Source organism: Calypte anna, chromosome 15 (assembly GCF_003957555.1).
Source record: "Calypte anna isolate BGI_N300 chromosome 15, bCalAnn1_v1.p, whole genome shotgun sequence".
In the NCBI taxonomy this organism is placed as follows: Eukaryota; Metazoa; Chordata; class Aves; order Apodiformes; family Trochilidae; genus Calypte; species Calypte anna.
The window spans coordinates 11,604,268-11,632,246 of NC_044261.1; the positions used below are offsets into that span (position 1 = coordinate 11,604,268).

Below are 27,979 nucleotides of genomic sequence, written 5' to 3' on the forward strand. Positions count from 1 at the left end.
TCAAACTCTACAGCAAGGTATTTAGAAGACATATTGATTCTGCATTCGAACAGTAGGTCATTGATGTTCCAGGGAAATGCCATACAGGAATGTCTGGCACACAGATTCCCAGGGCGGTGTTTCCTATGGAAAACTCCTGTGAGGCTTTGGAATCTCAGCCTCTGCTGAAGGGAAAGATGTACGTGCCAACCTGACTGAAATGAGCCTTGGAAACTGCTGCTGGAAAATGTGCCAGCTCAGACGCGAATCCCTCTTACTCACCTCGTGATGACAACAAAAACCTGATGAAATTTTACTCACCCATTAACAAAAAACAAAAAAGAAAAGACTTTGCCCAGTGACACACGTGGGTGGGATTCCAGCAGGGTGACATGATGCTTTTGGCACAAGGCTCTTGGCCCCCAGGAATGACAGCCCTGTGGCATGGCTGGCTCCACTGCAGCAGGCCACAACCACAGAGTTCACACCTTCTGACTCAAGAACGCAGAACCTACAAAAATGAGAGTTCTAGCCCAAATCCTGAGGTGGTAATCTCAGCTGATCAGGAAAAGATTTATGGTTAAGAATTATCCTCCTGAAAAATACTAATCACATTTCTAATCACATTTCTAGCAAGGTATATCTGAGGTGTTTCACTGGTATCACTTCAGAAATCCCCTGGAGGTAAGAAGTTATGGGTTGGCTCATTGGGACAGTGCTTCAACATGATTTGTTTATCACCACCATGGACAGAGGTCCCTCCACGCTCCACTGAAATCAGGGGCAAAACTTTTAACTCTCCTCTTCTAAGAATCTCTATTCCTCTTGCTCCTGTCATGTTTCATTTCTGCTCTCCTGCCCAAACCGAAAGCAGCAGCAATCAGATCAGATGGTTTCCTGGATCACACACAGCAGTGGAAATCCCTGAAGAACCCTGGTTTCAGGTGAAAAATGAATGTTGACACCTGTCCATAAGATCACTGTGCAGTAACTGGGGTCCTTTTCTTGTTGAGGACAGAGTATTTAAGGATGTGGTTGAGACGATGTGTTTTCCGTTTGACTTCAGTTTGGTTTTCAGTTTGAAGCAGAGGTACCACTCTTCTTGTTAAACACCAACCCAGAAACCAGGAAGGATTTTTAGCAGCACCACCAACCTGCTTGTGGCTCAGCAGGTTGAGGATATCCACCTTGCATCTCATAAAAACCCTGTGGTCATGAAAAATGAGGAAGGGTTCCCTTTCTTCACTGATTTTCAAAAAAAAAAAAAAAAAAAATTAAAAAAAAGCCCTGTGAAGCATTCACTTTCCCCTTACAGAATGTTCCAAATATCCAGGGTTTTAAAGCAGCTTGTAATCTTAATTACTGTTGGTATCTTTGGGAGATCAAAGGGAGGATGTCTGTGATTCTTTGTATTACTCACTGCTACACTAACACAAAGATCACATATTCATTTATTTTGGTTTAAGAGGTAACAGTCTCCTTTCACTACATGCACATAATTACTGTAAGCATGCAGGGGACTTGCCAAATGATGCATGGGGGAGGAGGAGGATCTTTGAAGAAAATTGTTCAAACGTAATTTAGTTCACTAATTGGCAAGGGACCGTTACTAACGAAATGCTTCTGTTTTATGTCAGTAGTGAATCAGGTTGGTGATGTGTAACACACATGAAGTCAGTTAATGAGTATTACCTAGAAATGCGACCAAAACACAAGAAAAAGGGTTTTTTTTACCTTTAGCTAGCCAAGCAGAATTGCTAATAAATAAAAAGTTACGTGTAAGTGGCATTTGTGATTCCAATCTGCAGTGCAAAGACTTTTCTTAGAATCTGATGGTAACCACAAGTTTGTGGGAAAGAAAAATCAGACGCTTACTGTGGCAGTTCAGCACAAGTTATTTCATTTCTAACCAAGCCTGAAATGAAAATGATTAAAAGCCATTACTGTAAAATAGCTGATTAGAAGCCAGTGTGAACTGAGATAGTGAGTCTCTGGCCATGGCTACAAGACCAAGACACTGGGAAGTCAACTAAACCGTGGATTTACTCAGTGGTGCCTGTGTCTCTTACTCCATGGTAACTCAAGGTAGCTCACTGCACTTTCATCCTGGAACAAGGCACTTCACATCTTCCAGCATCCACCATGCAAGCTGGCATGGCCCTAGGCCTTGTATCCTGCATGCAGGAAAAAGACAAACTTGCTTGAGCAACAAGAATCACAGCTACACTTGACTTTCTCCTACACATGCAACACAACAATATGAGAAAGCTTTGGGTGCTTTGGGAGTGAGTGGGCTGAGGGCAGGTGGAAGCCACATGGTCTAGCAGTGCCAGGGCAGAGCTTTCAGGCCAAGGCAGGTCCTGAGCTGTAGCTGCCCTGTGAAGAAGGCAGACCTGCTGTGGATGTGGAAGCTTGAGAGCAAGAATCATCACAAAACCTGGGCAGAAGGAAGATTTCTGCTTTGCTCTGGCATGTGACCAACTGGCTTAGGAGGCCATGGGTGCAAAAAAGAAAACACGGGGCATAAAGTGAGGAGAAAATGGAGAACGCTCACGTTCTGCAAGTTTTGTGAAATAGGCATCAAGGCACAAAACCTGCAGGGTGAGGGACAGGCAGTGGTCTGTCTGCCTTGGGCCAAGGAAGGACAGCTGTGGTATTAGCACTAGGGCTGCAATGCCTCACCCAGCTACCTGGAGAAGGAGTTGACTGAATATCTCAGGGTGCCGAGCCTCAACGTTATCTCTGCTTCATCAGCCAGTTCTAGACTGGCTTTCAGCTCTTCCAGATGGCCAATCAGAGTAAGAGCACAAGAGAGATGCATCAATGCCCACCTTTTATCCAGCCAAGATCAGTGTTTCAGCAGTAAGGAAGATGTCCAGCCCCAAGCACTGCCACAGCAGAAGACATGACCATAGTAATGGTGATAAGGAACCTGGCATGCCAAGGGCTGGTGGACAAGGTCCTTCAGGCAGACACCACAGACATGACCATCACCCTAGATATGTCCTCACTGCTCTCTGCAGAGCTGCCTGATAAACACCACAGAAGAAACACCTCACATCCCAAACCACGGCTGCTCTGCAAGGCCTGTCCTGAAATACCTTTGCTGCTTATCTGAAATATCAGGGATCATAGAATCATGGAATCATCAGAGTTGGAAGGGACCTTGAGAGATCATTCAGTCCAACTCTCCCACTAAAGCAGGATCACCCAGAGCACATCACCCAGGACTGCATCCAGGGGGGTTTCTAATATCCCCAGAGAAGGGGACTCCACACCCTCCCTGGGCAGCCTGTGCCAGTGCTTTGTCACCCTCAGAGTAACAACTTTTTTTTCTTATGTTTAAATGGAACTCCCTGAGTTCCACCCTGTGCCCATTGCCCCTCGTCCTGTCACAGGGATGCTGTTACACTTCTGGGTGCACCACTCTGTTGACCTCTAGTGATTTTCCCCATCCCTGTAAGATGAGAACACTTCAGATAATCAACATTACATTTGGAAGAGAGTGCACCACATTCCCTTCTTCACTGTTGCACATTTCAGCATTTCTTTTGTACTGTGCACAAGGTATTTGATTTACAAAGGCACTTCCCTGAACATCTTTTTAAAAAGAAAACAATTTTTGTTGCTCCAGTAACAGCCATTAGGTCTTGACAGAGCCCCTGCAAGGCAACCTTCTTGACACAAAGCACCTGTGCTCCAAAGGACAGGGGATTACTTTCTTTTGCTGTTCTCCTTACCTGTATTTGCAACCACGAGGTACCTTTAATAAGGTCAAGTTTTAAACGTGGTGTTTGTCAACACAATTTATATCACCCAACTACCTAATCCCCTTGGCACATGGTGGGTTGCTGGTTCAAGAACAATCTGATAATACAGTCATAGCAACATGACTTGTAACAGCACCAGCAGAAACTGTGTATAGGTTATTTTATCTCTGTATTCAATATAGCTAAAAACCCTTCTTTGGAAAAAAAAAAATCTATGCTCCAGAAGTAGTTGATAGGATAAAGTTAAACACAATTTAGTGAATCATGAGACTTGTCGCTCGCTGGCAGTGAGACCTCATAGAGTTTATCTTGAAATTATTTTAAATTTATATTAAATATTGGTGACATAGTGGCAAAGGATGATCCAGTCACTGAGGAGGAAATTTAGCCCAGGGCTGGGGGGAGGTGAGAGAAAGAGACGGAGACAAAGAAGGACACAGAGACCACACAGATGGAATCACAAATCCTCAACTTTAGAACATCAGACAAGTGGTGTTGGTTGATAATGCCATGACAGTCATGGTGCCTGCTTGCTCGTCATAATCCAAGCTTTGCACTAGACCAATAAACATGGAGAAATATATCCCTGGTATGTGGAAGAGTTAAATACTGTAGATAGTTAAATACTACTAAAGACAGTAAAGCTCTTCACTAGTCAGATGCCAATGCAAACTCACACCTTCCAAAATGTATTGTGTGTCAGAATGAACATCATTTCCTGCCTTCCAGAAGTGGCTTCTCTGGTTCACTGACCTTCCTTTTCTTCTTAGGTCCTGTTACCTCTTCCTGGCTAAAGGCAAGGTTCAGGCAGCTTATCTGTAAGAAACATCAGAACCTGTGATCATTCTCACGGTACAGGCTCCTGCCAGATGAGTCAAGAAATACAAATTCTAAAACTACAATGGGTTTTCCTGGATCCTCCTGGGTTTGTTCAGTGTGATCCTGTTCTCCAGAATAAGCACTTAGGCAAGGAATCAAAACTGGAATACTGGATGGAATTGGGACTGTAAGATTTGTGAAAAGAACAGGTTGAGCTTCAGGGACAGAGAATGATTTTGGTGGCACAAGGAACACAACCCAGCTCCCCAGCACCGACAGAAAACACCAGGAGCAAGGAGACCTTTGAGAAGTGTAATAGCTTATAGGGCACAGACTTTTGCAACAACTTCAGATAATCACAGAAGCATGCAAAAGAAGTGAGGCACATGTCAAATTTGTGGCCACTGGAAAACCCTTTCAGGAGAAGATGTACAATACCTCAGTTTGTACCTCAGGGAAATGCAGCACAAGTTGGTCCATCTCAGACTTCCAAGACTACCTGTGAGCCTGTGAAAAATAACTCAGCAAAGCAAGCTTTTTTCCAAGAGGCTTAACAAAAGACACAAACCTCCCTCAAAAATATTCAGGGGCCTACAAACTGAAAGGCTCAAAACCACAGATAAGTGTCTGTTGGAATATAAATGGGTCAATGGGACAGGCCATTCAGACAGTCCACAGGGAGAAGGACAGCAGCAGCAACAGCTGAAGTGGTGGCTGTGCCAAGTGACAAACTCACTTCTTCTTGTTATCACATGACATATTTGCATTTTTACAATAATAATATGGAGCTGCTGAGAGTAACGTGTGTTGTTGCCCACCCAGAAGGGACAGAGCACACAGTCTGGCAATGTGAACTCTCTTGCTCTCACAGGAACTGAGCTGAAGGGACACACCACAGCACACTGCTCCAACTTGCCCTCCAAAAGAAAGTTCATTGGGGTGAAAATGAGGTGAATGAAGAGGGGAAAGAGGTCTTGCTCCAAAATAGGGGTATCTTCACTCCAGTTTCACCATAAAACATGATAAATACCACAACTGAAGCAGGATAAAAACAAGGAGTTAATAAAGAGCTATTCCAGAAGGCATCCTAGGGAGAAGCACAAGGTCTCCAGATTACAAGATGTGGTCATTATAGAATTCCCCACCCACGTCATCAAGGCTTTCTTTCTATCTGACCTTGGTATGAGGCTTTGGTAATCTCTGCATAGCAATGGTCTTTCTAATGTGTGAAAATAACTCTGCTTATGGATTAACAGCATAATAGTTTGAAACAACCTCACTTTGCCTTTCTATCATCCTTCAAATTGTTTTTCTTCCCCTCTTCCCTCCTCTTCATTATAAGCAACACAATATTGCTTCGTGCAGAAAGTACAATTTCCTTCCCATAAAAACAGAAAGCAAGGACCTGCCAAAGTGGGACAGGCAGGTTCTCCTTCATCCTCCACATAGCTTCCAACACTACTCAAGGTGTATTTGTTTGAGGAAAGAATGATGAGTGGATCTCTGTTACAGCTCCTGCCCTGATATCCAGCTGCTCAAACTGGCACTTCAGGTAGTTATTTACTTTCCTCTCCTTGGCATCATTTTAACCTGTCTGCTTCCTTCTTTTTGAACTGAAGGGCCCAGAGGAGGGAATCACAGCAACCAAAAAACTCTCCAGCTGCAGGGTTTGCACCCTGAGTAAGGCAGCTCTCCTTCCATACTAGCCCAAACCACCAGAGGAGAAATAAACCACTTTTATTTCTCCATTGACGAATGGATCTTCTGCCACACAGGCAACTACTCAGCAAAGTTTTTACCCCTCTGCTACTGCTCCTAAATTCTCTGCATGGCCAGGATGCTTTTGAGGTGGGACAAACAGCCACAACGAGCAGCTGGTCACGAAGAAGCCACTCTCTGATGGGTTTCCTCCCCTTCCCCACAGGCAGCATGCCCACCTAACAGGAATCTGAGATGACAAGAGCAATAACATGTATGCAAGCCATCAAGTGTTCCAGACAAGCACCACCGAGTGAGTAAGATGTCAACTGTGTGAGGTATTTCACCAAAGCCAACATGTCCTGTCCTGCCCCTGCCCTGCTACAAATACATGTAGGAACTCACCCCAAGCCCTACTTCCAGGTCCCATCCTTAACCAAACACTTCTTCTCCAGAAATATTGCTCTGAATCAGATTAAGTCAGAACCTACAGATGTTTATTTGACCTTAACCAGAAAGTAAACCTCTTAACCGGTGTGGTTAAAAGCAGGAAATCCTTCCCTTTGACTAAACATCCAATCAAAGCCCCAGTTGATGAATTCTGATTTTTCCCATGTATGCTTGGCTTGGAATGACTGATGGGAGAGCTTGCACTTGGGTGAATGTTGAGTTCTTGTCTTGCACAACCACTGCAGGCCCTCAGCTTCCTAGTGCCATAAAAGCACCCAGGCCTTTGCATGCTCACCCTGACAGCAGGACAGGTGGGGCAAGCCCCAGCTCAAGTAGCAGAGACAGGACCAGACCTGTGACCTCCTGACTCCGAGTCCAAGGGTAGTTGTGGCTCTAAGTCATGAGCACACAGGGAGTTTGAGTCTCCTGCTTTACACCACTGTACTGTGTGTAAAAAAAAAAAAAATTAAAAAAAAATAAATTTTGCCACAGGATTTTTCTGTCAAAAAATACAGGCAACTTGTGAATCATACAAGTGTTACTAATTTCTGGCATAAAACTAGCAGGACAGCTGCACATTGTCTGGAGAAGATATCAGGCTAAAAATAGATTAGACTTAGATTAAAGCCTTCCCAAGGCAGACTGGTGGAAGAAACAGAACGAGCAGACCACAGCTACGCTGCTATTCTTAGATAGACAAAATCAGGACTTAGTTTTCTGCTCTGCAATTTCCAATCCCCAGCGTCCCCACGTATTCTGGCCAAAAAATCCCAACATAAATTGAAGCAAATTTACAGCTCTTCTGACATGTGTTTTGCTTCCCAAGGCATCCTATGTAGAACAGCTAAAATTGCACAAGAGCACTCGGCTGTGGCCCTCTTTGTCCCTGGCCTGCCCCATGCTGAGGTTTGGCATTTGGCAAGTTTTATGCCCTCAGAAGAGTTCCTTTTGTCAGGGACACAGAGTGTTTAGTTTGGTACCTTGTAGCTATTCTTACAAACTCAGAAGCACATGAATGTTAAAAGAAGTCCAGTTCCATCAAGGGAGCCAGAAGAATATGGACTGAGATACAAGACTTGAGTGCTGAAATAAGACAAAATGATCCTCAGGTGCTGGGGCAATACCCAGAATCTGCAGGGGACTTCTGTTGTCATCAGGAAACTTTAATCAGAGAGAGATGCTGCCTGATGCACCCTGTGATTTCAGCTGCAGGGAACACTGAGGTGACAGCACAGCAACCACTTGCCACTTTCAAAAATTAAGACTCTCTAAACTGATCCCCTAAGACCTGAGGCATCCCTGGTGAATATCTTGGGCTGAAGGAAATAATTCCCACCTACTCACTGACAGTTGCCTGCTCCATGCTCCCCAAGCACAGCAAAAGGTTCACAAGACACGTCATGGTGTCCAGTGAAAGGACAAGAGGAAATGGGACACAAACTGAAGCACAGGAAATTCCATTTAAGGTCAATCTTTTTTTTTTTTTTTAACTAAGAGTGCAAACACTGGCACAAGTGGAGGTTGTGGAATCTCCAGCCTTGGAGATATTCAACACCTGACTGGACAAAGTCCTGAGAAAGATGCTTGGAGGCAGGTAGGTTGGACATGACCAATCTCCACTTGTCCCTGCTGACCTCAGTGATTCTGAGAGGGCAGAGCACTCAACACAGGGCTCAGCACTGGTCTGATATCAGTTTCCAGCAAAGCAATCACACTGACATCAGTGATTTTCATCTGAACAAGTGGAGGAGAATCATGCTGGTTAGCATGAAAGCCAACTTATGCAGGTGGAAGAATGAAAGACACTCACTGTGGTGCTTTGGTGGAAACTTGCCATATTTTTGTCCCCAGGAAGCCATGCCAACACATCACTATCACTAGCCCTCTTCCTTTTCCATAGCTCACTGTTAAAATCTGACATTTAAAGCTTTTTTTTTTTTGCAAACTGGAGATTGCACAGGCCTCCTCTGTCTCTCATGTATCTGGTGGCGTTTAAAGGAGTATTGAAGACATTTGTTCCAGAGTGTTAAAAAAAATCCCCAAAAAGTGGTTTCAAAAATACCTGGTGAAAGAAAAAAATTATCAACCCCTCTCCATCTAAGCTCTTCCAGGGCCCTCAGTCACCCTGCATGTTGCTGTGCTGGCCATTCTGACTGCAGGATCACAATCCCATCCCACCTCCCCAAACTGGAAACCTTCCTCCTGTAAGATGACAGCACTGTCACTGAGGAGGTGAAAAGCAATGGACACTCCTTCTGCCCACTAGGCTGCTCCCCAGCTCAGTCCCTGGGGGGATATTAGATCTGTCCAACCTTGATTTATGCAGCTTTCCCTCAAGAGTCTGGTTGCTCACATGGATGTTATGAACACAAGCAAAGGCAGCCAGCACGGAAGCTCCACGTCTTCCCATCGATGTCCCTGGGGAATGTGAGGGCGCAGGAATTAAATCTCCTGAGATCTGTAGGGTGATGGGCCTCACCTCTGAATGAAGAGAGATCACTAGGAAACTGTTTCCTACACACTAGACGGGGATAACTCATGCAAGGGATGAATGGCCCCAAGATACAGCTAAGGATCTGACGTGAATTGAGAGCAGCCAGGAATTTCCTGACCTCCCTGTCTCACTCCTCCCAGCATGGCCTGAGCTCACAGGAAGGAGAGGCAAGCTCATCTCTCAATCTTTCTGTATTGTTTGGGTCTGCATAGCCTCAGCTGGCTTGGAGGAGAAAATGTTCTGGGAACTTCTCATCAGATACAGCTCTCTTGATAGACAGTTAAGAGATAAACCTTTCTTTTTGTTTTTTTGGTTGTGGTTTTGTGTTTTGTTTTTTTCCTTTTCTGCAAAAGTTCAAGATAATGACATTGCCACAGAAAAATGTTCTCCTATCACTCTGCAAATGGCCAGCTTCACCCTTCAACTGCTTTTTGTCATGGCAGTTTGAAAAGGGGCTTGCCTGGGAAAAATCAGACAACAAAGGTCTTGATCTCCAAGCTGTTCCTCTGCAATCGAATCCACTTGCATTGACCTTCACCTCCAGACAGAAGCTGCCTACAACAGGGATGTTCAGCAAGAGCACAGGAATCTCCATCAGGATGACCATGACCCTGGCACCAACAGGACACTGCTGGCTGGCAAACACAGCAGATCTACCTCACAGTGTGTTATCCAGTCAAGACTGTGCTCACGCTGCTTTCCATCACTGACAGAGTCCCTTGGAGAAGGAAGTCTGGGCCAGGTAGCCAAGTCTTCTGCATGGGAGCAGCAGCTGGAGGCCAGACAGGCTCTCCTCTGAGGTCCAAAGCAGCACTGATTTACAACATTTGGGTCTGAATCCCTCCCTAGACATCTAACCTTCAGACAGCACCAGTTAAGAGAGAGCTGATCCGCATGGCAGGAGGATGCTCAGAGCAGGCAACGCGGTGACCCCTGAGCCAAACTGATCGTGTCCACACAACACCAAGTGTCAACACCCTTCCTCCTGTCCAACAACAGTCTTCCTAGCACAAGCATGGCCAGTCCAGCAGCTTAAGCAGTGTCTGGTGCTAGCTAACAAAGCCAGAAACTTGGGAGGCAGAGGGACTTGTGCTGTGCTGATAGGACCACACCATTTCCAGCTCTGGCACAGGCTCGGTCAGAGGTGATTCAGGGCTCTCTGCAGTGAGACTGCTGTAAGGACCACCCCAGAACTTCAGCCCACAGCTTCCTGATGGGAGATAAAAGCCTGCAGAGGCGTCCACATGGTCAGATTTTACTCAGCATTGAGTTCTGTTTCATTCCAAAGTCATTCTGCCACAACATATTTGCTTCCATGAAGGCGAAGCTTACCAAAATCAACAGGCAGGATGAGAATGTTAAAACGTTGACAAAAGGATAAAGGAGGATGCTCAAGAATTCAAGAAGTTCTCCTAAGTTCAATGCAGGATGCCATTCTCATCAGCAGCTTTCTATAAGCTACATCAATGGGCAACAATTCCCTATTGTACCCAACTCTTCCCAAAAACCTAGAGTGCCAGTGGGAAGTAGCAAGAGGCAGAGAGACAGCAGATGGGGCCAAATCCTTGGCTGATGCAATCAGCAGAAGGCTCCTGCAGCCAGCAGAGGTGAGCTCATTTACATGCTGGTGTCTAACTCTGGATGATTAAGTACAGAGATGCTTTGCTGGGCAAGAGCAATCTCTCATTTCATCCTAAGTATCATCAATCATGAGATTGCAGATAACGAGCCAGGTAAGCACATATAAATTCTCCTCCAAGCTGCAAAGCTCTGTCAGAGATTCTCCATGGCCATTTCCAAAGGGCAGTCACAGCCCTGGCTGGACAGGGAGAGCTGCTTCTCTTCTGGTAGATCTGCATCCTTTGCCTCTCCCATCTTGATGGGATAAAAATAAGCCTTTCATGCTTTCATTCCCAGTCTTCCTGAAGAACTAAAGATCAGGAAGATAATAATTAATAAACTCAGCTCCAGCAGCACCATTTTGATTTTTGATAACCAAGGAACCAGGCAGAACACAGCAGTTCCCTTCAGATGAAGGGCAGTAATGGGCTCGTCCACATTTCCACAAGCAACTTGTGATTGGGGGTCCCACATTTTTCAACTCAGCACTTCTTGAATATCAAATCCTTGTACAGATACCAAATTCTGGGACACTCCAAATTGCTTTAGGTAGTTGTGAAAATCCTGTCCTGAATGCTTAACAGAGAGCACCTTTAAACTCCACTCCTGGAGGTGCTGCTCCATGGACAGCTGAACAGACAACACTGCACTGCCAGCAGAAGGGCAGATCTCCCCCCAGACCTTTTTTGCCTTTTCCTCACCATTCTGCTCCTTTACAGTAGTGCTGGCATGTCAGTGGTCATCCAGTGAGTTTGTCCAAGGAGAGCTGCTTCTGATGGAAACCTAACACTCAAAGTCAAGCACTAGCACTGCAGGCCTAAGGGCTCATGTGTGTCCCCCCCAAAAAGCAGAGCTCCACGTCCCAGGCTAGGCTGTTCCCCAAGGTCTCTTACACACCAAGCTGAATAACCTCCAAAATCCAGAAGACAAGTCACTTTGGAGACCTTCCAGCTCCTTAAAGCAGAGAGCTTCCCCTGAACACACCTGACAGATGGAAAACTTGACTGTCCTGTAATCTAGATAGCAACAAGGTGTTAGCATTCACACTCCAACAGAACTGCTTCTCCCCATCTTACCTACACTTGACCCCGTTAGATAACACCTAACTCAGACTTCCCATCCACCCAAACTTGTCCTCATTCTTTAAGACAAATTTCACTCACCAATTTGGCTTCCTGATACAAGTGGAATACACAATGGTCATTTGTTTTAACCACTTCCCTCAGAAAAGCAGGGAAAGTCCCTCTCATATGGAAAATAGTGTCAAATTTTTATTAGCACTGGATTTACAATGATGATCTGCAGTGTTTAACTTGTGACTTGACTTAGCTTTTCCCTAAACTGACTGAAATATTATCCATCTCCTAAGCTAGGATGGTTTAAAAAAAAGTATCAAAGAATATGAAAAAACCCCCTCTGACGTGTAGAATCTACCAGGCAGTGGGCTTGGGATTATTCCTTTTGAAGTCTCTGGATGCATCTGATGGATAAAGTGACTCTTCCATCTTTCAGCAGCAGTTTCCACCACCTTCAGACACTCTCACTATTGCTGCTGTAGTCTAATGGAATTCAGATGCTGCAGGAGAGAGGTGTCTGCTACTCTGCTTCCAATCCTGACAGACCCAAAAGAATGTCAGAGCATGACTCAGCGTGACAGCCAGGAGTTACAAACAGAAAAGGCTCCTGTTTTCACACAGACAACAGAATAAACAATGAGCAGAAGGAAACTGGAGGATGTGACACCAAATAAAAAATGTGGTTAAAGTTTGAAAAATACCAGCCTAGGCACAAAAGTTCATTTCCTAGATCCAGAGTCAAGGCAAATACTTCACAGATGCCTTTTGAATGACAAGTTAAGTTGTAGTCTCCAGTTGCTGTCTGGGTTAGACACCCCAGGATTCTTTTCAACAGAGGCAGGGAAAATTTTAGTAGCAATTTCCTACTCTCATTTACTTACCCTGCAGAGATTCAGTTGCTGAACACTCAAGCTCACACACAATTTTCACCTGATTTGAATGGGAGAAGGATCAAGTGGCAAGGATGGTGCTAGTCAGAGATTTGCCCTGCCACTGGAAAAACCTCTACACAAGCCTGAGAATTGAAGCTCTAACTCAGGGTTAGCCTGGACAGCCTTCAGGATAGAATTAATTTCATATAAATTTATGTATCTAAAATTACAAGTCTGGTCTCCACATTAGTTCTTTGGGTTGCCCCAACAACTACTGAAAAAGAGATCAGCACCCCCAGGGGATAATTCTTCCTATCCTAGGGAGGTAGCCAAACAAGGGAGAGGATCCAGTAAATACCTGTGACTCACATGTGAGCAGTCAAGAGGAGAGAAAGGAGAGGTGAAGACCATGTTAGGCCACAGACAAACCTACCACAAGGGAAGGCATTTCAGCACCTGAATCCAAAACCACACAAGGTTACTCCAGCCTGGTGGGGACACTGATCCCTTTAGTCTGCATGTGGAATCCACAGGTGCCAAAGCCAGAGAACAGGACCAAATCCTTGTACTGGATGTACATGAAATAAGATGACCACAGAAAGTTTCTTCCTTCGTCTGCTTCCCTGTGCCCCAATACCTTGCAGCCTCTGTGTAGTTTGATACCACACAATAAATCACCAATTTTAGTTAAATCTTGTAGCATCCCAGATGACAAAGTTCTGTGGCAATGAATCCCACCTTGCCTGGTGTCTCTTACAGCCACTAAAATTTGCTCACCTGCTGAGATGCTCTTGAGCAAGGCACCCCACCCATCTCCTTTATTCCTGTTATCTTCTTCCCACCTGCAATCCAAACATCATATTAAAATTAGCTCTGAAGTTAAAACCCTACATTTAGTTTAAAAAAAAAAAATAATCCAGAAGCCTGACTGAACCACTGTAGGAAAATCCCATGCCTGATCTGAAATTGTGTAACCTGTGGCAGTGCCAAAGGCAATTTTTTCCTGGAAACAGATTTCAGAATTGAGTGTCAGTTGAGTGTGCAACACATCAACTTGCAGCAGCTCCTATCATTGAAACTTAAACTATATTTTAACCTGGTTTCCTAAGAAAACAAAACTTATGTCTGCATGTGCTCTACCTGAGAGTGGAGGGGGGATGGTGAAGGAGGGGAGCTCTCCCCTGACTAAGAACCATTGACCTGACTCCAGTAAGATTTGATGGAGGGTCCCCAGGCACTTCAATTTCATGATCACTGGGAACTGCCTAGAGAAGGGAGATCCCATTAGTATCCCCACAGTGGGAAAGGTGAGTTCACCCCTGGTTAATCATCAGAGAATCTGCAGGAGAAAAATCTGAGAAGGTGACTTCCTAGGCAGCCAAACCTCTTCATTCCTCTGCTTGGGGAGCTCAGGAATGCTATTTACCATTTTGTCACTAGATGGTATTGTTTCACAGGCTATATCTGAGAGCCTCAAAGGTCAAACACAGAGGAAGCAGGAGCCAGGTTGACTGAAGTGGTAGAAAAGGCTTTTTTTTCGTTTGTTTTTCTCCCCATGTCTTTTCATGTGTGTTTTCTGATATGGAAGACATGGGCAAAATCAAACTGTAACAGCTAAAGGAAAACTTGGTGAAAAAGCTTTTCACTTTTTTGAAAAAGCTTGGAAAAGCTTTGGTGAAAATGTAGATCAGGTAGGCTGGTACTGATGAGCTGTGCATTTCCTCTGTATTTGAAAAAAACCTGCTGAAATAAAGAGGGGGAAAGATATCAATAAAAATGGAATGTTTCTGTTAACAAACCAAACGTATACAGTAAGCCCCTTATAATAGTTCAGGCTGATCTGACATAAACTGCAAACAGACTGACAAACTCTGTTCACCCATCTGTCAGCAAGTATAAAACCTAAATATTATGCTAGGATACAGTCACAAGCACAAGCTCCTTCAGTTTTGAAACTGGGCACTTACCTGAATCTTGAAGGGAACAAGAAGATTCTTCCATTTTCCAGTCTGGATGGATGTCACTTTTGTCCTGTCCACACTCACTTGAATCTGCTCTGACAGGGAGAGGGTGATTCTGTAAAGCAAAGGATGCTTTGTCTTAAGAGTATAACCCCAAAATTACACCCAGGTTGTAAATCCATGAACCCAGCAATAATAGGGATGAGATTTTCACAGGTCCCCAGTGTCCAGGCCTTCCTTCTCCCAAGGCTCTTTCAAGAGAGAAAATTTCTAAGAAAAGACAGAATTCCAACCTAAATGGCTTCTTCAGGAATTAGTTATGTTGGGGTTTATTCCCTGGCACTCACCACCTAAAATTAAATTGTAAAGTCTGAGCAACCAGTCCGGGCTGTCCCTTTTGGCATTTTAGAGAGGAAATACCAGAGGATGGTTCATTCTGGCCTACCTTGGTGTCTAAGGAAATCATCTGAATTACCTGCTAAGGATGCCTCCTCCTCGTCCTCCACGAGGCACCCAGGGCAGCCTAGAGAATTTAGGCACAACATTCACCTTTTAGGTGGAAAGAATCCCAACCAAAGACCGTGGAGCATGGTTTAGTCCTGAGAAATGCCAAATGGAACAGCAAAACTCTGCATTTTTCTCCATTTTTTTCATGCCTGTGTGTAAGTGTGCATGTGTGTTTGCATGCAGACACATGTGCTGGGTCTCTGCCCACTTCTGGACTCAGGGAGGCAGTGAATATGCTGGAATGAAATTCACTTTACATCTCTGGACTTCCAGTGTCAGCCTTCAACCTGCTGTAGCACTGCTGCCCTACACAAGCTGAAAACCTTCTTCAGCTCAGGTGCTGAGAATATGTTGCTTTTAATGAGAGTTTTGCTAGATACATTCCATTCCTTCAGCAAGAACAGAACAGAGCTGCTTCTATACCTTTGTGCTCCTTTCCTCTTCCTCTTCCTCACAGTCTAACCCTTGATGGCAGATCTCAGTAGGGCCACTCTCCTGGATCAGGTTGCTTTTGACTGCCCTGATTCTTTTCTTTTCAGTGGTCACTCTGACTCTCATGAGGTGGAACCCAGTGGAGACTGACCCTACTCTCAGGTTGACAGGGTCACCATTGAAAAACAGATCACCAGGGCTGCCATCTTCCTTAAAGCCTGGGGGCTGGTAATCTTCAGGAGTTACTACACAGGAAGAAAGAAACCAGTGATGTCTGAGAAATCAAGTTCCATCTATCCTTAATCTACTTTATAAAGAACAAGTGCATATCAGCCTCAAGTAACAACAATTGCTAAAGATATTCCCAGTTTTTTTGTTTGTTTTGGTTTTTGGTTTTGGGGTTTGGGTTTTGGTTTTTTTTTTTCAGGAAGAAGGGAGAGAAACCAAAGGAAAAAATGAGCTGAGCTAATGTTATCAAGGAGCTCCAAGAAAGAATGAATGCTGAGAAAGGATGCTGAGATACTACTAATGTGCTCAGCTTTCTGGAGCAGAACCTGATAATCTCAGGATGCCTGTTCCTAAAAAACAAAACAAAACAAAAAACCAACCAAACCCAAACAAGCAAAACTGTGATGAGAAGGATGCCTCCTTTTCTCACTGCATGGCTGTACTTTTTGCATGGGTATTTGATCCTTTCTTAAACAGCACCTGCCTTCACTGAGTCTCAGAAGGCTTCGCTGTGTTTTACACCACTGTTCACTCTTACCTGTTAACAGCTTCTACCACTTCACCCACTTTACTTTTAGCCTGTGCTCCACCTACCATCACTGTAGTAGAGGAGTTTCATGGTCAGGGAAACGTCATTGGGAAGTGGCCCAAGGTTTTGGAGCAGCAGGTAGAGCCTCCGGACCAGGAGCCTGCTTGCCTGTTTCACATCCTCACCACACACCCCCTTCACTGAGTTCATCTGGTTGCTACAATCAGAAGAAGAATAACAGGTTTGTTTTCCTCAGTCATGAATATTCATGATCTAATTACAAAGACAGCACATCCACTGACTTGAAACCACCACTGACAAAGCTGCAATGCCTTTATGTAATGTCCAGAGAAACGGGGAAGTGAAAGAGACTCCAGGGATGAGGTGGCATCAGCAAAAACTACAGCTCTAAACTCAGAGGAACGGCATTTACATTTGAACAGACTTTGGAGCTGGGGCAATGGACCCCATTATACAAATGTCATGACTCACTTGTTTGAAAATGATTAAATTGGATCAAAGGACCATAAAAAACAAGTGCCTTTCACCTAAACAATTTCAGGAATGAGAGGAATGAGGTGAGAATCCCATAGAAAGCTGATTCGTCACCGGGGCTATTTTCAAGTCCATTTTGCAGTTTGAAGAGAAGTGAATAGCATGTTCTCACTTCAATTTTGTGTAAGAAGAAACGAGCTCAGAATCATATGTTTCAAAAGTGACTAAGGGGCATTCCTCTCACCTTCTTCACCCACCCAAATGTCAGCTGGCTGGCCTGAGCAAGCAGTCTAGACTGAGATAACAAGAGTGGGACAAATCACCCTCTGGAGTTTGTTTCTTTTGACCACTGAGGTAAATGAGTTGGGCAGCTTAGCTCAGCCAGATAACTTTAAATGGTTGAAGATGGACTAGCTGAATCACCACATGATTAAGGAACCTTAACTTACTAAGCTTTCAATGAGAAGGGGTCATAGAAAACTTGTAGCTCCTGCATGGGAACTTTGGGAGCTCACTGGCAGGTGGAGGACACAATATTCAGACTGGATGGTCCCTAACATAATCATCCCAACTTAATTAGCAGGAAATAACCCAAGAGAGCAGAGAGGATCCCAGGGTTCAGTTTGACTGAATAGAAGGAACAGCTTTGGTAAGACTGATTTCCTCTGAACCTTGAAGCTTCTCAGCTCATGAAAACTGCTTGAATTTGTAAGCTATAGTTTGGTAGGGTTCAAACTGCTGGCAGCAAACCTCTGTGCTGAGCACACTGCTGGCAGATCCAATCCTGTGTGGTCATAAATGTATATAAAGGGAGAGGAAAAAAGCTGGGGGAGTAAAGTGAAGGTAGGCATTCTCTTACACATCACCTTTACAAGTGGAAATACTAGGATGTTAGGAAATATTAGGATCTTAGAAAAAAATTCTTTACTGAAAGAGTATTCAAGCACTGGAACAGGCTGCCCAGGGCAATGGTGGAGTCACCATCCCTGGTGGTGTTCAAAAAAACACACAGACATGGCACTTCAGGACAAGGTTAACTGGGCATGGTGGTTGGACTTGATTTCAGAGGTCTTCTCCAACTTGGATGATTCCATCATACTAAGTTTTAGGATTAGGGGAATAGAAAGAGTAAGGGTGAAGAGTACAAGCAAAAAAAGAGATGAGACTTCCATAGGAATGAACAGGTCAAGTTCAATATGGGAGTAATATTGTGGGATTGGATGCAGGAATGTGTCAAAAGGTAGAAGCTGAGGAAATGAACCTCTCTGAAGCACTGGCATCAGTGGTGAGAAATTACTCCTAAAATAAGGCAGAGACCATCCAGGAGAAAGTTTCCCTCAGGATGATGCAGACCCACAGATTCCTCTCTCATGGAATAATGAGCTCAGAATTGGCATACCAATAAAACTTTCAGGTGTCTAGAAGTGGTTTTATCAGGGAGCTGATAGTAAAGCTGACAGAATGACCAATGCCAGGACATCACTTGGGTAAAGAATGCAGGGACAGGCACCATCCTGCAACAGCAGCAGTGTCATGGAGGGAAGAGAGCAGCACCCAGGAATCCCATACCACTGACTCTGAAGCCTCAGAGCAGCAATGAAATTTCAAGAGAGCAGGTACAAACACAGGCAGATTGCTGAGCCCCTCCTTGGACAGCCCGATGGACAGCAAGGGATGCAGAGCTGTATAAGGGGACTGTGGCTAATTCTAGGAATTAATGAGTAAAGGTGGTTTAAAAAAAGCAAAGAGTTATCTATTATATTCGGGATCCCAAAGCTCTCCTGTTTCCCCCAGTGTAGTGAGGACAACCAAGAGCAGCTTCACAGCAGAACCAGAGGATACAGTCACCAGGAGCCAGTATCAGATTTTCCCAATGGAAAATCACTTTGCCACCTCCTACAAATTACATGGATGTGTTCAGAGAAAGAGTGGCTAAAGGCACACTGCAGGAGGAGCAAAAGAGACAGCAGAGCTCTCTTGTTATCCACCTCTCATTAATGGCAGAAGCATTTCTGAAGCAAACTGAAGACCAATTAATTGTTTTTCTTTGATTATAGCCAGCAGCCTTTGATAGTATTCATTTTAAACCACACAGGATTATGGCCTGCTAAACAGTTTTAAAACATCTTACAGAGTAAAGAAAAAAAAAAAAAGCAAAAAGCTGCTGCTTCCTGCCACACATTTTGCATCATCAACTCAGGCATTGTAACTGAAAGTTCTCTCAGGTCACCCACACAAGACTGCTGAAGCAGAACACACACACATGCAAATGCCCAAAGAAAAAAAAAAATCCTGTGTGCAAGATCATGGCAAAAGGGAACAAACCTGAAAAAGCTTCAGCACTTGAAAGCACAAGGGGAAAGTGGAGGAACACTCATTATTAGTTGAGACAGCAGCAAGCTCAACAATGATGCTTGGTTTCTGCATGGCTGGCCTGATTAGACACCCTTCTGTAAATCACCCTTAAATCACCCTTAATGCACTTCTGGTGCACTTGAAGTGCCTGACTGCTTTGTAACAGCCCTGCTCCTCATCAGCTTGGCAGCTCACATCCTGCAGGGTGAATCTCCTCAGCTCCCAGGGTGTTTACAGCTGCTGAGAGACTGGGCCACACTCAACTGATAAGTGCAGTTTCTTTGTGCTTCAAGCAGCCAGTTTGCACAGTGTCATTCTGAGAAGTAACACCAAGCCAGTACCTGCTGATGTCCATCTGGGCCACCTCCTTCTTGTACTTGAATTTGAAGCGATACAGCTCAGTCACTGCCTGGAGATTTAAAAGGAGAGGGGAAAAGAAGAGGCTGGGCTGAGTCAGTGACATGAGCAAAGATGTGTCCTGATCTTAGCAGTGTCCTGATCTTAGCAGTGTCCTGATCTTAGCAGTGTCCCTTCACAACGTGATGTGAAAGCTCAGCATTAATTTGATGACATGATAACAGCTATTACTGCTTCAAGAGGCTTGGGCAATTTTTTTTAACAACCAAACAAGCATTAAATAAAAAAAAAAAATAATCAATAAAAAAAATGTTTACAACTTCCTCCTTCCTCTGGGGGCCTGACTCCCCAGCCTAAATTGCTCATGAGGTAAGGGGGCCAGCCACCCATCACACCTCACCTACCTCCTCCCTTTCTGGAAGGAAAAATTTGAGGCTTCACGGGTGACACAGTGTCACAAGGAAGCCTGGCCCAGAGTTCTGCATGGAGACAAGGGCCTGAAGGGCTCTTCCAACTGGGAAACGTAAACCAGGCTGCATGGGTAAAAAGCCTCTGGATTTCACTGGCCTCAGAGTTTTGTGATAGAAATAAATAAATAATAACAAAAAACGACTAGTGGCTTTTGCACTTAAAAGGAATAAGGATTTGTAAGGATTTGTTCTTATTTTAGAGAAGAAAATAATCAGGAAGAATTTCACCACAAGAGAAGGGCTCTATTGTGGTCCAATTCCATGCCTATAATTCACTTTTCTCAGAGGCAATGAGGTCGATTAGGAGCTGAGCTGAGCCCTTAACTCTGAACCTTCCTTAGCCCAGCCTTGGTACAGCCTAAACTCCTGCCCTCTGCTCAGAAGCTGAGGTGCAATGCAGCAGCACTGTCCTTAGGTGAGCAAAGAGGCTGCAGCTGCACCTTGCTTCTGTGTCCCTCCACACTGCCTGTCCCCACAGCAACACCACAGAGAACAGCAAAAGGGCAAGTGCAACACCTTCATCCCAGGTCCAAAGAGATTCACAACTTCTGTCCTAAACTTCTTCACATTAAAAAAAAAAAAAAAAGAAAAAAAGGAAAAAAAAAAAGGAAAAAAAAAAAAAGGAAGAAAAAAAAAAAAGGAAGGAAAAAAAAAAAGGAAGGAAAAAAAAAAAAAAAGGAAGGAAAAAACCCCCAAACCACCCCACCAGCTTTCTTTTCAATGCTGCTGTTACAAAGATTGTCCAAAAAGATAATTATATTGAACTTCCCATTTCTTCTCTTCAGGAAGGAATAACAAAATTGCCACCATGCCCATTAGCTGCCCTGGATGGGCCCACAGCCTTGTGCCTGGTGGGAGTGTTTGATCACCATCCAGCTCACTGAGCTGTCACTCTTGAGTGAAGGCACAAGAAGAGAAACAGGGTCACCCAGCAGCTATGTCAGGGTAGAATTTAAATCTGCAAGTCCACTCTGAATACAAATCTGCTCACCCATGCCTTCAGCTGCCTCAAAGATTAATTAAGACTCTTCCTTACCTCCGGTTCCTTGGGATTGGTGTAAATCTGTTGTAAGAAAGCACAGTGAGGGCATTCTCCTCTGAGATAACATGAGCCACTGAAAAGTGACTAAACAATGATATTTTCATTTTACAGCAGAAATTGTTGTGTCTTTAGTGTGGGATCAGACAAAGGAATGGTTGAGAAACAGCCTTCCCCTATCAGCAGGCAGCACTTACCACTTCAAAGACAGGTAGAATATAGTCATTTGTTTAACTGTGGAGGAATGAGGTTAATTTCCATTCCAGTCCTCACAGGCAACTATTGATGTCTGAGATTTAACCACTGGGATGATAAACAGAGCAGAGGCACAACACAGCTCCTGGTCTTGCCATGTAACCACCAGTGGGGGGGGTTCTTCAAGGAGCAGGTTCATGAGGAGAACTCTTTTCCAGGGGAAAATGGAGAAGCCACAGCAGCTTCCAAAGGTGGAAGCAAGAGGAAGCAATGATATGAAGCACACAAAAGTGCTTCTAGGTGTTTAAGGATGGCTGTAAGGCTTCAAGAAGTCTGGGATATCAAGGAAAACATTCCCTCACAGGCGAGGAGGTTTGTATTGGCCATATTTAAGAAAGAGTTTTTAACACTGTTAAAAACAGCATTGGTTTTGATTTCCCTTTTTCAGAAAGGCACAAATGGGTTTGACACAACCTTCACTCTGCCTCTTTGAAGCAGGGGGAAGAAAAACACCTTTATTCATTTTGCATTCATTTACTTACTGCGAGGACAGCAACGTGTAACTAAGGAGGGAAAAAACGAAACACAACACAGAATCAAAATCTAACCTTGGAGAGCAAGGAAAAGGAAGACCTTGAAATCAAATTCAGGAAAGGGATCGATACTTTCGACTAGCTGCGAGTTACAGTCCTGGGCATTGCTCACGGCACAGCATCAGCAACACCTAGTGGCCAGTGTGCAGTGTCCCAAAACAACAACAGATGCTCAGCACACTCAGACAGAGCTCCTGGGGACTCTTCCTAAACTATTCCCCAAAGGCTCTGACGATTTAAAATGCTTTTACAAGAGCAGCCATCCCCGCTGAAGACTAATATTTGCCCTCTGCTCTGAAACACCCTTAAGGTATTTAATTTCTCCTATGGCAGGGACTACCGTGGAAAACAACCTTAGAAGATGCCTTACATATCTGTTTCTTCCTTAATCCTTGTCAAATCACAACCGGCTTATGCCTTGCAAAAACAGCAGAGGACTAAACATCTCCTAGAACTGTCAGCAATCAACAAACTGAGTTCACAACACCCTGAATTATCTCGGGCATGCTGACAGTTGCACTGATGTGTCAGAACCCATCTGATATCAGCATGGCAACAAACACCCCCTCAACTGATCTAGATGAGAGCTGGTTTGATGCCCAGAGCTGACAGAAATGACAAGAAGGCTTCTTCCTCTGCAGAGCAGTTTTTCTGTGACAATCAGCCAGGAATATGATGACTTATGAGGTGATTTTGTTCTGGAACCAGTTATATACCTGTCTCAGTTAATTACCTTCCAAAACACCCAAACAGGACTAAGTGCTGAACCCAAGAGGAAAAGCTAAGAGGGTTAGGGAAGATGAGAAGAAGAAAAAGAAATGAAAGAAAGCAGAAGCACAGAAGAACCTCTCTAAAGAAAACAGGCATGGAGATCAAGATCTCAGTTGTGACAGGCAGTGTCTCTATCCAGACTTTAGAGAAGGCAAATGTGGAACACAGAACTCAGGGAAATCCATTCCAGGCTGCAAATCAGTTCACACACTATGAACAGGCAAGCCTGGAGAGGAGCAGCAGGAAATATATGGCCTCAAGGAATAAAGTTCCAAATCTCCCTCCAGGTCAGCCTCCTGCCTCTCAGCTGTGAACGTGTGTTTTGTGCATGCACTAAAGAAAAGTCCAAAGCAGGGAGGAAAAGATAGATTTTCCTTCATTTTATGGAGAAATAGAGAGTCCACTAAAAAAACAAAACAAAACAAAACAAACAAACATGAAAAAACTTACATACTGCCTGTCCAAAGCATGAAAACAACCTTGAATCCTGCCAGGGAAAAAACATGTTAATACTAAGCAGCAATATTTATCTCATGATCTGTAAACACATGCTCATTAGATCCAGTTTAAAGTGCATTTTCTCTGGAATTAGGACAACACAGCTAGCAACATTTTGGGCTTGTAAAGTCCTTTTCAGGTCAACCATCATAGAGGCACTGTCCTCCTTTCTGCATTTGAGCATTGTTTATACTTCTAGGGCCACATCCTGTCAGCCTGGGCCCACTTAAATCCTGACAAAGACAAGGACTGGAGGCCCAGGGCTGGTTCCAAGGGGCTCTCTGCTCTGTTCTGCCTCCCTGGCTGGACCTCTGATGGCTCTTTTCCCAGCAGCCTTGAAACTTCCATCTGAACTTGGTCTGACATGTCTGGTCTTGTAAAAGTTTGTTATCTGATGCCTGGCTTACAGCTACAGACCTTCTCAAAGTAGTAAATACTATTTGAGGTAGCAATGGTTGGATATTTACTCTTTGAGTCAAAGGATGTGCAGCTAGGTATCTCCTTAGCACATCAAAGCCTGACTCTGCCAGCTGGGAACAGGCCAACTCTGAAATACAACCTAAATATCACACAAGGAAGCTGTAAGCTACTTGGACACAAAATATCCATGCAGATAACATACTGTAGGTACTAAAAAAGCAAGCTAAAAACCCCTACAAAAGGGGGAAAGAGCAAACAACAACATCAGTCTTATGCTTTTCTTTCCCCTCTCTCCAGACCATGACCATGACCATGACCTCACCCAACTCTTCAGCAGACCTTGAACTCATGATGCTGGTCAGCGTGGGGCAGCACCCAGGCTGCATGGGCAGGAGCTGCCCTGGCACAGCCCAGAGCACAACTGGGCACAATCTTCTCAAATTCAGGAAGAAGAAGGCAAGGGGTAGAGGTCCTGCTACTCAGCACAATCTTGTCTGAGTTTCACTGTTACTCACTTACCACTTGACTATCTGCAGTGATCCCAGACAGCTTTTATCTTCTCGGAGAATTTTGAGACAGAGGTCTGCAAAACCAGATTTAGCACATAGTTACAATCCTTATCACAGCTGTTGGGCAAACACTGAAACTAAGGCAGTCACCCTCCCTTTTTTGGATAAAATGTTTCATCCGGTGGTCCTTCCTGAGAGGAAATGTTGGGTTTCCACCAGGTGGCCTGACACAAGCTTATTGCTGCCTTTTCAAATGTCAAGACCTTCTTCAGATGCTCTGGGCTCTTCCAGAAGTGCCAGAGTTATGGCTGCATTCTGGAACACCAGCAGCTCCCCTCCTCTTCTCCACTCGTGTCTGTTCCACACTTCCCTAACAACACCTTCACTGCTGCATTCAGACTTCACCAACAGCCCCATGAGGTAAACATCTGTGCTCAAAATCAACTACTACTGTTAAGCTTTTCCACACAGCTTCCTCTAACTGTTTTCAGGCATCCAGAATGGCTGGAGGGAACCTTTCCTGCAAGTGAAGAGGTGAATGAGTAACAGCTTAGGATTCAAGGAGCCCTCAGAGGCAGGAACAGGCCAGATGTTAACATTCCCCACCAACAAGGCAACTGAAAGACCTGACATCAGATTACACAGTGGTTTTTCAGGGTTAGGTGATCAAGAGCCAAGTTGGGATTTCCTGTGCTCTCAACCAAGTCCACCAAGTGCCTGTGACCATGCTTCAGGACAAGTCCCTCAATAAAAATGCAGAAGCAGATCAAAATGTAAGGAGACATTTCACACATCCTGTATGCACATCAAGATACTGATGGCATCACTAATCCTTGTGATCCTATAGACTGTAGAGCCTACAGTTATCAAAGCTATTTTTCTGTCCATGAAGTTCTGATTCCCGAAGCATCTGTGGTTATGTGAAATATTTTTCACTGAAATTCAACAGCAATAAAACAAACCAACAAAATCTACTTTCAGGCTCAAAAGGAGAGCTGAAAATGTGAACCTCATGAACTCAACAATCAAAAATAAAACACATGAATCAGAGTTAATTTTTTGAAAACTCACTGATTTTTAGTCATTCTCCTGACTCTGAGACTTGACTGATGGGGCTGGGAACAACAAGAAATTATTATAAACCCCAAAAAACTTGAACAGAGAAACCACAAGTTGTCAGTAGCTCTAGGCTGCTTTCTGTGCTTTCAGTTTTATCTGCTCCAGAAGCACCATCCAGGCTTGTGAGGACCCATTAGCTCTTTTCCTAATCAACTGAACTCACAGATGATGTGAGCAGCTGGGAGCTCCCCTGTAAAGCAGATTATAGCTGAAACATAGCAAGCAGGAATAAGAATTCAGCACAAATTGGAAGTGTTACCATCTAAATAGCGAGTTCCATAAGAGCTCTCAGGGAACAGCCCCCTCATGTAGGTGATGCAGGACACTGAGATGGCCAGGAGTCTTTTCACCAGCACCACAGACTGGAGCTCCGTGGCAATGTCACTGGGGAACAACACTAATTCCTGAAAAAGAAGGGAAAAAGAAGAAAAAAAAAAAAAAAAAAGCACAGTTTTAGTGTAACATAGGGATTCTATTTAGAAATTACTCTCAGCAGGTGGAAGGTTAGGGTGGTATTAAATGCTTTAAGGATAATTATCAATAGATCTAGCAGGTTTACTCAGCAGCAGACTGTACTGGTTTTTCTTTTTATCACAGCTGCACCAATCACAGTTCCCACCCCCTCCACTGCACCAATGCTGCCACTTACCAGACAACCACCCCTAAAAAAAAAAAAAAAAGTGTAGAGTTTTCTGCCAGTTTAGCTCTACACAGGGTTTTTTTGAGCTCTGACAGCCAGCTGAACCTGTCATGGCTGTAGGCAGCCCTGGTTTTCAGAGTGATTTGAAGGTTGTAAACAGCACAGATCTAGGATTGGAGCTAACATGAGTACTGAACACTGTGTGATTATAAATGAACAGTCTCAGTGGAAAGAACACTAAATTTAGTTCCTCTGTTAGTTTTCTTCCTGCTTGTAAAGCTCTGGGCACACTCCCTGAGTCAAACACATGTCAAAGTCTCATGCTGCACCTTCCTGGACTCACTAAATTGGAAACAATCCAACCAAAAACAGCACAGCCAACAGAAGGTGTTCCTACCTCACCAGGTACAGATATGCCAGGTCCAAAACCAAGAGCTCAGACTGTCAGTACCATCACATTTCAAGTTTTTTACCTTAGTGGGCTTTTTCTTTTGCCTAGTCTGTAAAAGCTGCTGAGTAGCCATCCTCTAATTCACAGCCCTGCCTTCCACTTGTAATTGAAACCTGAAAAAAAAAAAAAAGAAGGTAAGAAACACCTGGAAAATACACAGTCATTGCTGTTTCTCATTGTCCTTCAGCTATGGATGAGATCTGTCAGTTTACTCAGGTCTGAGAGTTCACTGCCAGCCAGGACAGCTAAAACAAGGCAAACCAAGAATGCTTCATGGCACCATCTGAGAGTCTGCAGAACAAGAAAACTCTCTTCAGCAGTACAACGATCAATAGTAGTTGAAATTCAAGGCCACAGCTGTACCTATCCTTCAAAATGCATTTCTCATATTCCAAACCACAAATGTTAATTCATACAGCCATTAAAAAGTGTGAAGGAATGTGAGAGAACTGGAAGTCTGCCAACAGCAGCCAATATTTAAGCAAGGGTAAGGAGGAAGTGCACCAACATCAATCTCAGCCAGAATAAGGGAATGATCCTGCTGAGATACCTTGAAAGAAGGAAAAAAGAAACCAAAACAGAGAGAAGTCCACAGAGTTTCAATGAAGACAGTCTCTGTTAGACAAGCCTGGATTAAAGAGGAGAAATACTCTTTTTCCAAAAGTGGGAAGCTGATTGATAAAGGCAATAATGTGGACACTACACATCTTGCACTCTGGTGTGGTGCTTGATCTTGTGCCTCCTGACATTTTGACTAAAAACTTCCATTAGATGGAATTAACGAGGCAACATTAACTGCTCTGAAAAATGGGAGAGCTCAACATGTAGTTGCTAACAGGGAGACATTAATGAAAGGAAACACCAAGAGGTCCCCAGAGGACCATTGCCTTGTCCACAGCCAGTCAATATTTCTATGAACAATTAAAATCATAGCATAAACACAGTGGATTGAGTTAAATCATGACCTAATGCAGTGTGCAGGCAACTGTTATCACAACAGTCAATCTAATCTTGTTCTGCATTTGAACCTTTACAGCCTTTTTTTCCATGAAAGCCTCATTTCCATTTGTTGGCAGTCACTAAGACATGTTGATTGGAACATGTTGACAGCTTTTATGCTAAATTTAGCACTTTGTTTAGTAATGAGGAGAGATTACAGCTATAAAAGTATATTTGAACAAATATACACCTGCAAAATTTTTAATATGTTGAATATTTTAGGAAAGTATAATTTTTTTTTCCACACTCATGCTTGGTGAAGCACTGTGAACAGGACTGGAATGCAATTAAAGCAAAGGCATTATTCCAACATGAGCCTATTAGCCAAATAAAGCTGTTTTAAGTGAGCCAGAGAAATAAGGAAGCATGTTTTCTACAACATGCTACACCTAGAATCGATGTAGTGTACAAAAGAAACACCACTTAGACTGAGCTGACGTCCCCCGATGTGCTTCTTCCACCCCAGCCCTCCAGCATCATCTCTCACCTTGGCCAAGCTTCTGCTGGCTCCGGGACTGCCAGAGGAAAGAGGGAGGCCTGGCTCTCCTGCTCTGAAGAAACTCTAAATAAAAACAACTAGTAGAAAATTAGTATTTACCGGGAGAAACCAACCTGCTCACCACCAGCCCTGCA

At 44.1% G+C, this 27,979-nt stretch overlaps 1 protein-coding gene across 1 annotated transcript; it reads right to left on the reverse strand.

Moving 5' to 3' along the window:
• Positions 1-4,460: 4,460 nt before the first annotated feature.
• On the reverse strand, positions 4,461-27,939 carry HORMAD2 (HORMA domain containing 2). Its single transcript, XM_008501508.2, has 13 exons — positions 27,834-27,939; positions 26,370-26,460; positions 25,516-25,660; positions 24,148-24,211; positions 23,161-23,197; positions 21,889-21,909; positions 21,149-21,175; positions 19,627-19,694; positions 16,501-16,652; positions 15,670-15,923; positions 14,746-14,854; positions 13,556-13,620; positions 4,461-4,565 (listed from the first exon to the last, which is right to left on the reverse strand). The coding sequence occupies exons 2-13, from the start codon at positions 26,418-26,420 to the stop codon at positions 4,461-4,463; spliced, it is 1,098 nt and encodes a 365-aa protein (XP_008499730.1). The 5' UTR covers positions 26,421-26,460; positions 27,834-27,939.
• Positions 27,940-27,979: the final 40 nt, after the last annotated feature.

Bases quoted from the DNA above. Each gene is read 5' to 3' on its own strand.
- HORMAD2 (XM_008501508.2), bottom strand. From the start codon at position 26,420: ATGGCTACTCAGCAGCTTTTACAGACTAGGCAAAAGAAAAAGCCCACT. The intron at 19,695-21,148 runs GTAAGGAAGAGT...TTAAATCTCCAG, and splicing joins CCAATCCCAAGGAACCGGAG to GCAGTGACTGAGCTGTATCG. The intron at 4,566-13,555 runs GTGAGCAAATTT...TGTTTCTTACAG, and splicing joins GCTCAAGAGCATCTCAGCAG to ATAAGCTGCCTGAACCTTGC.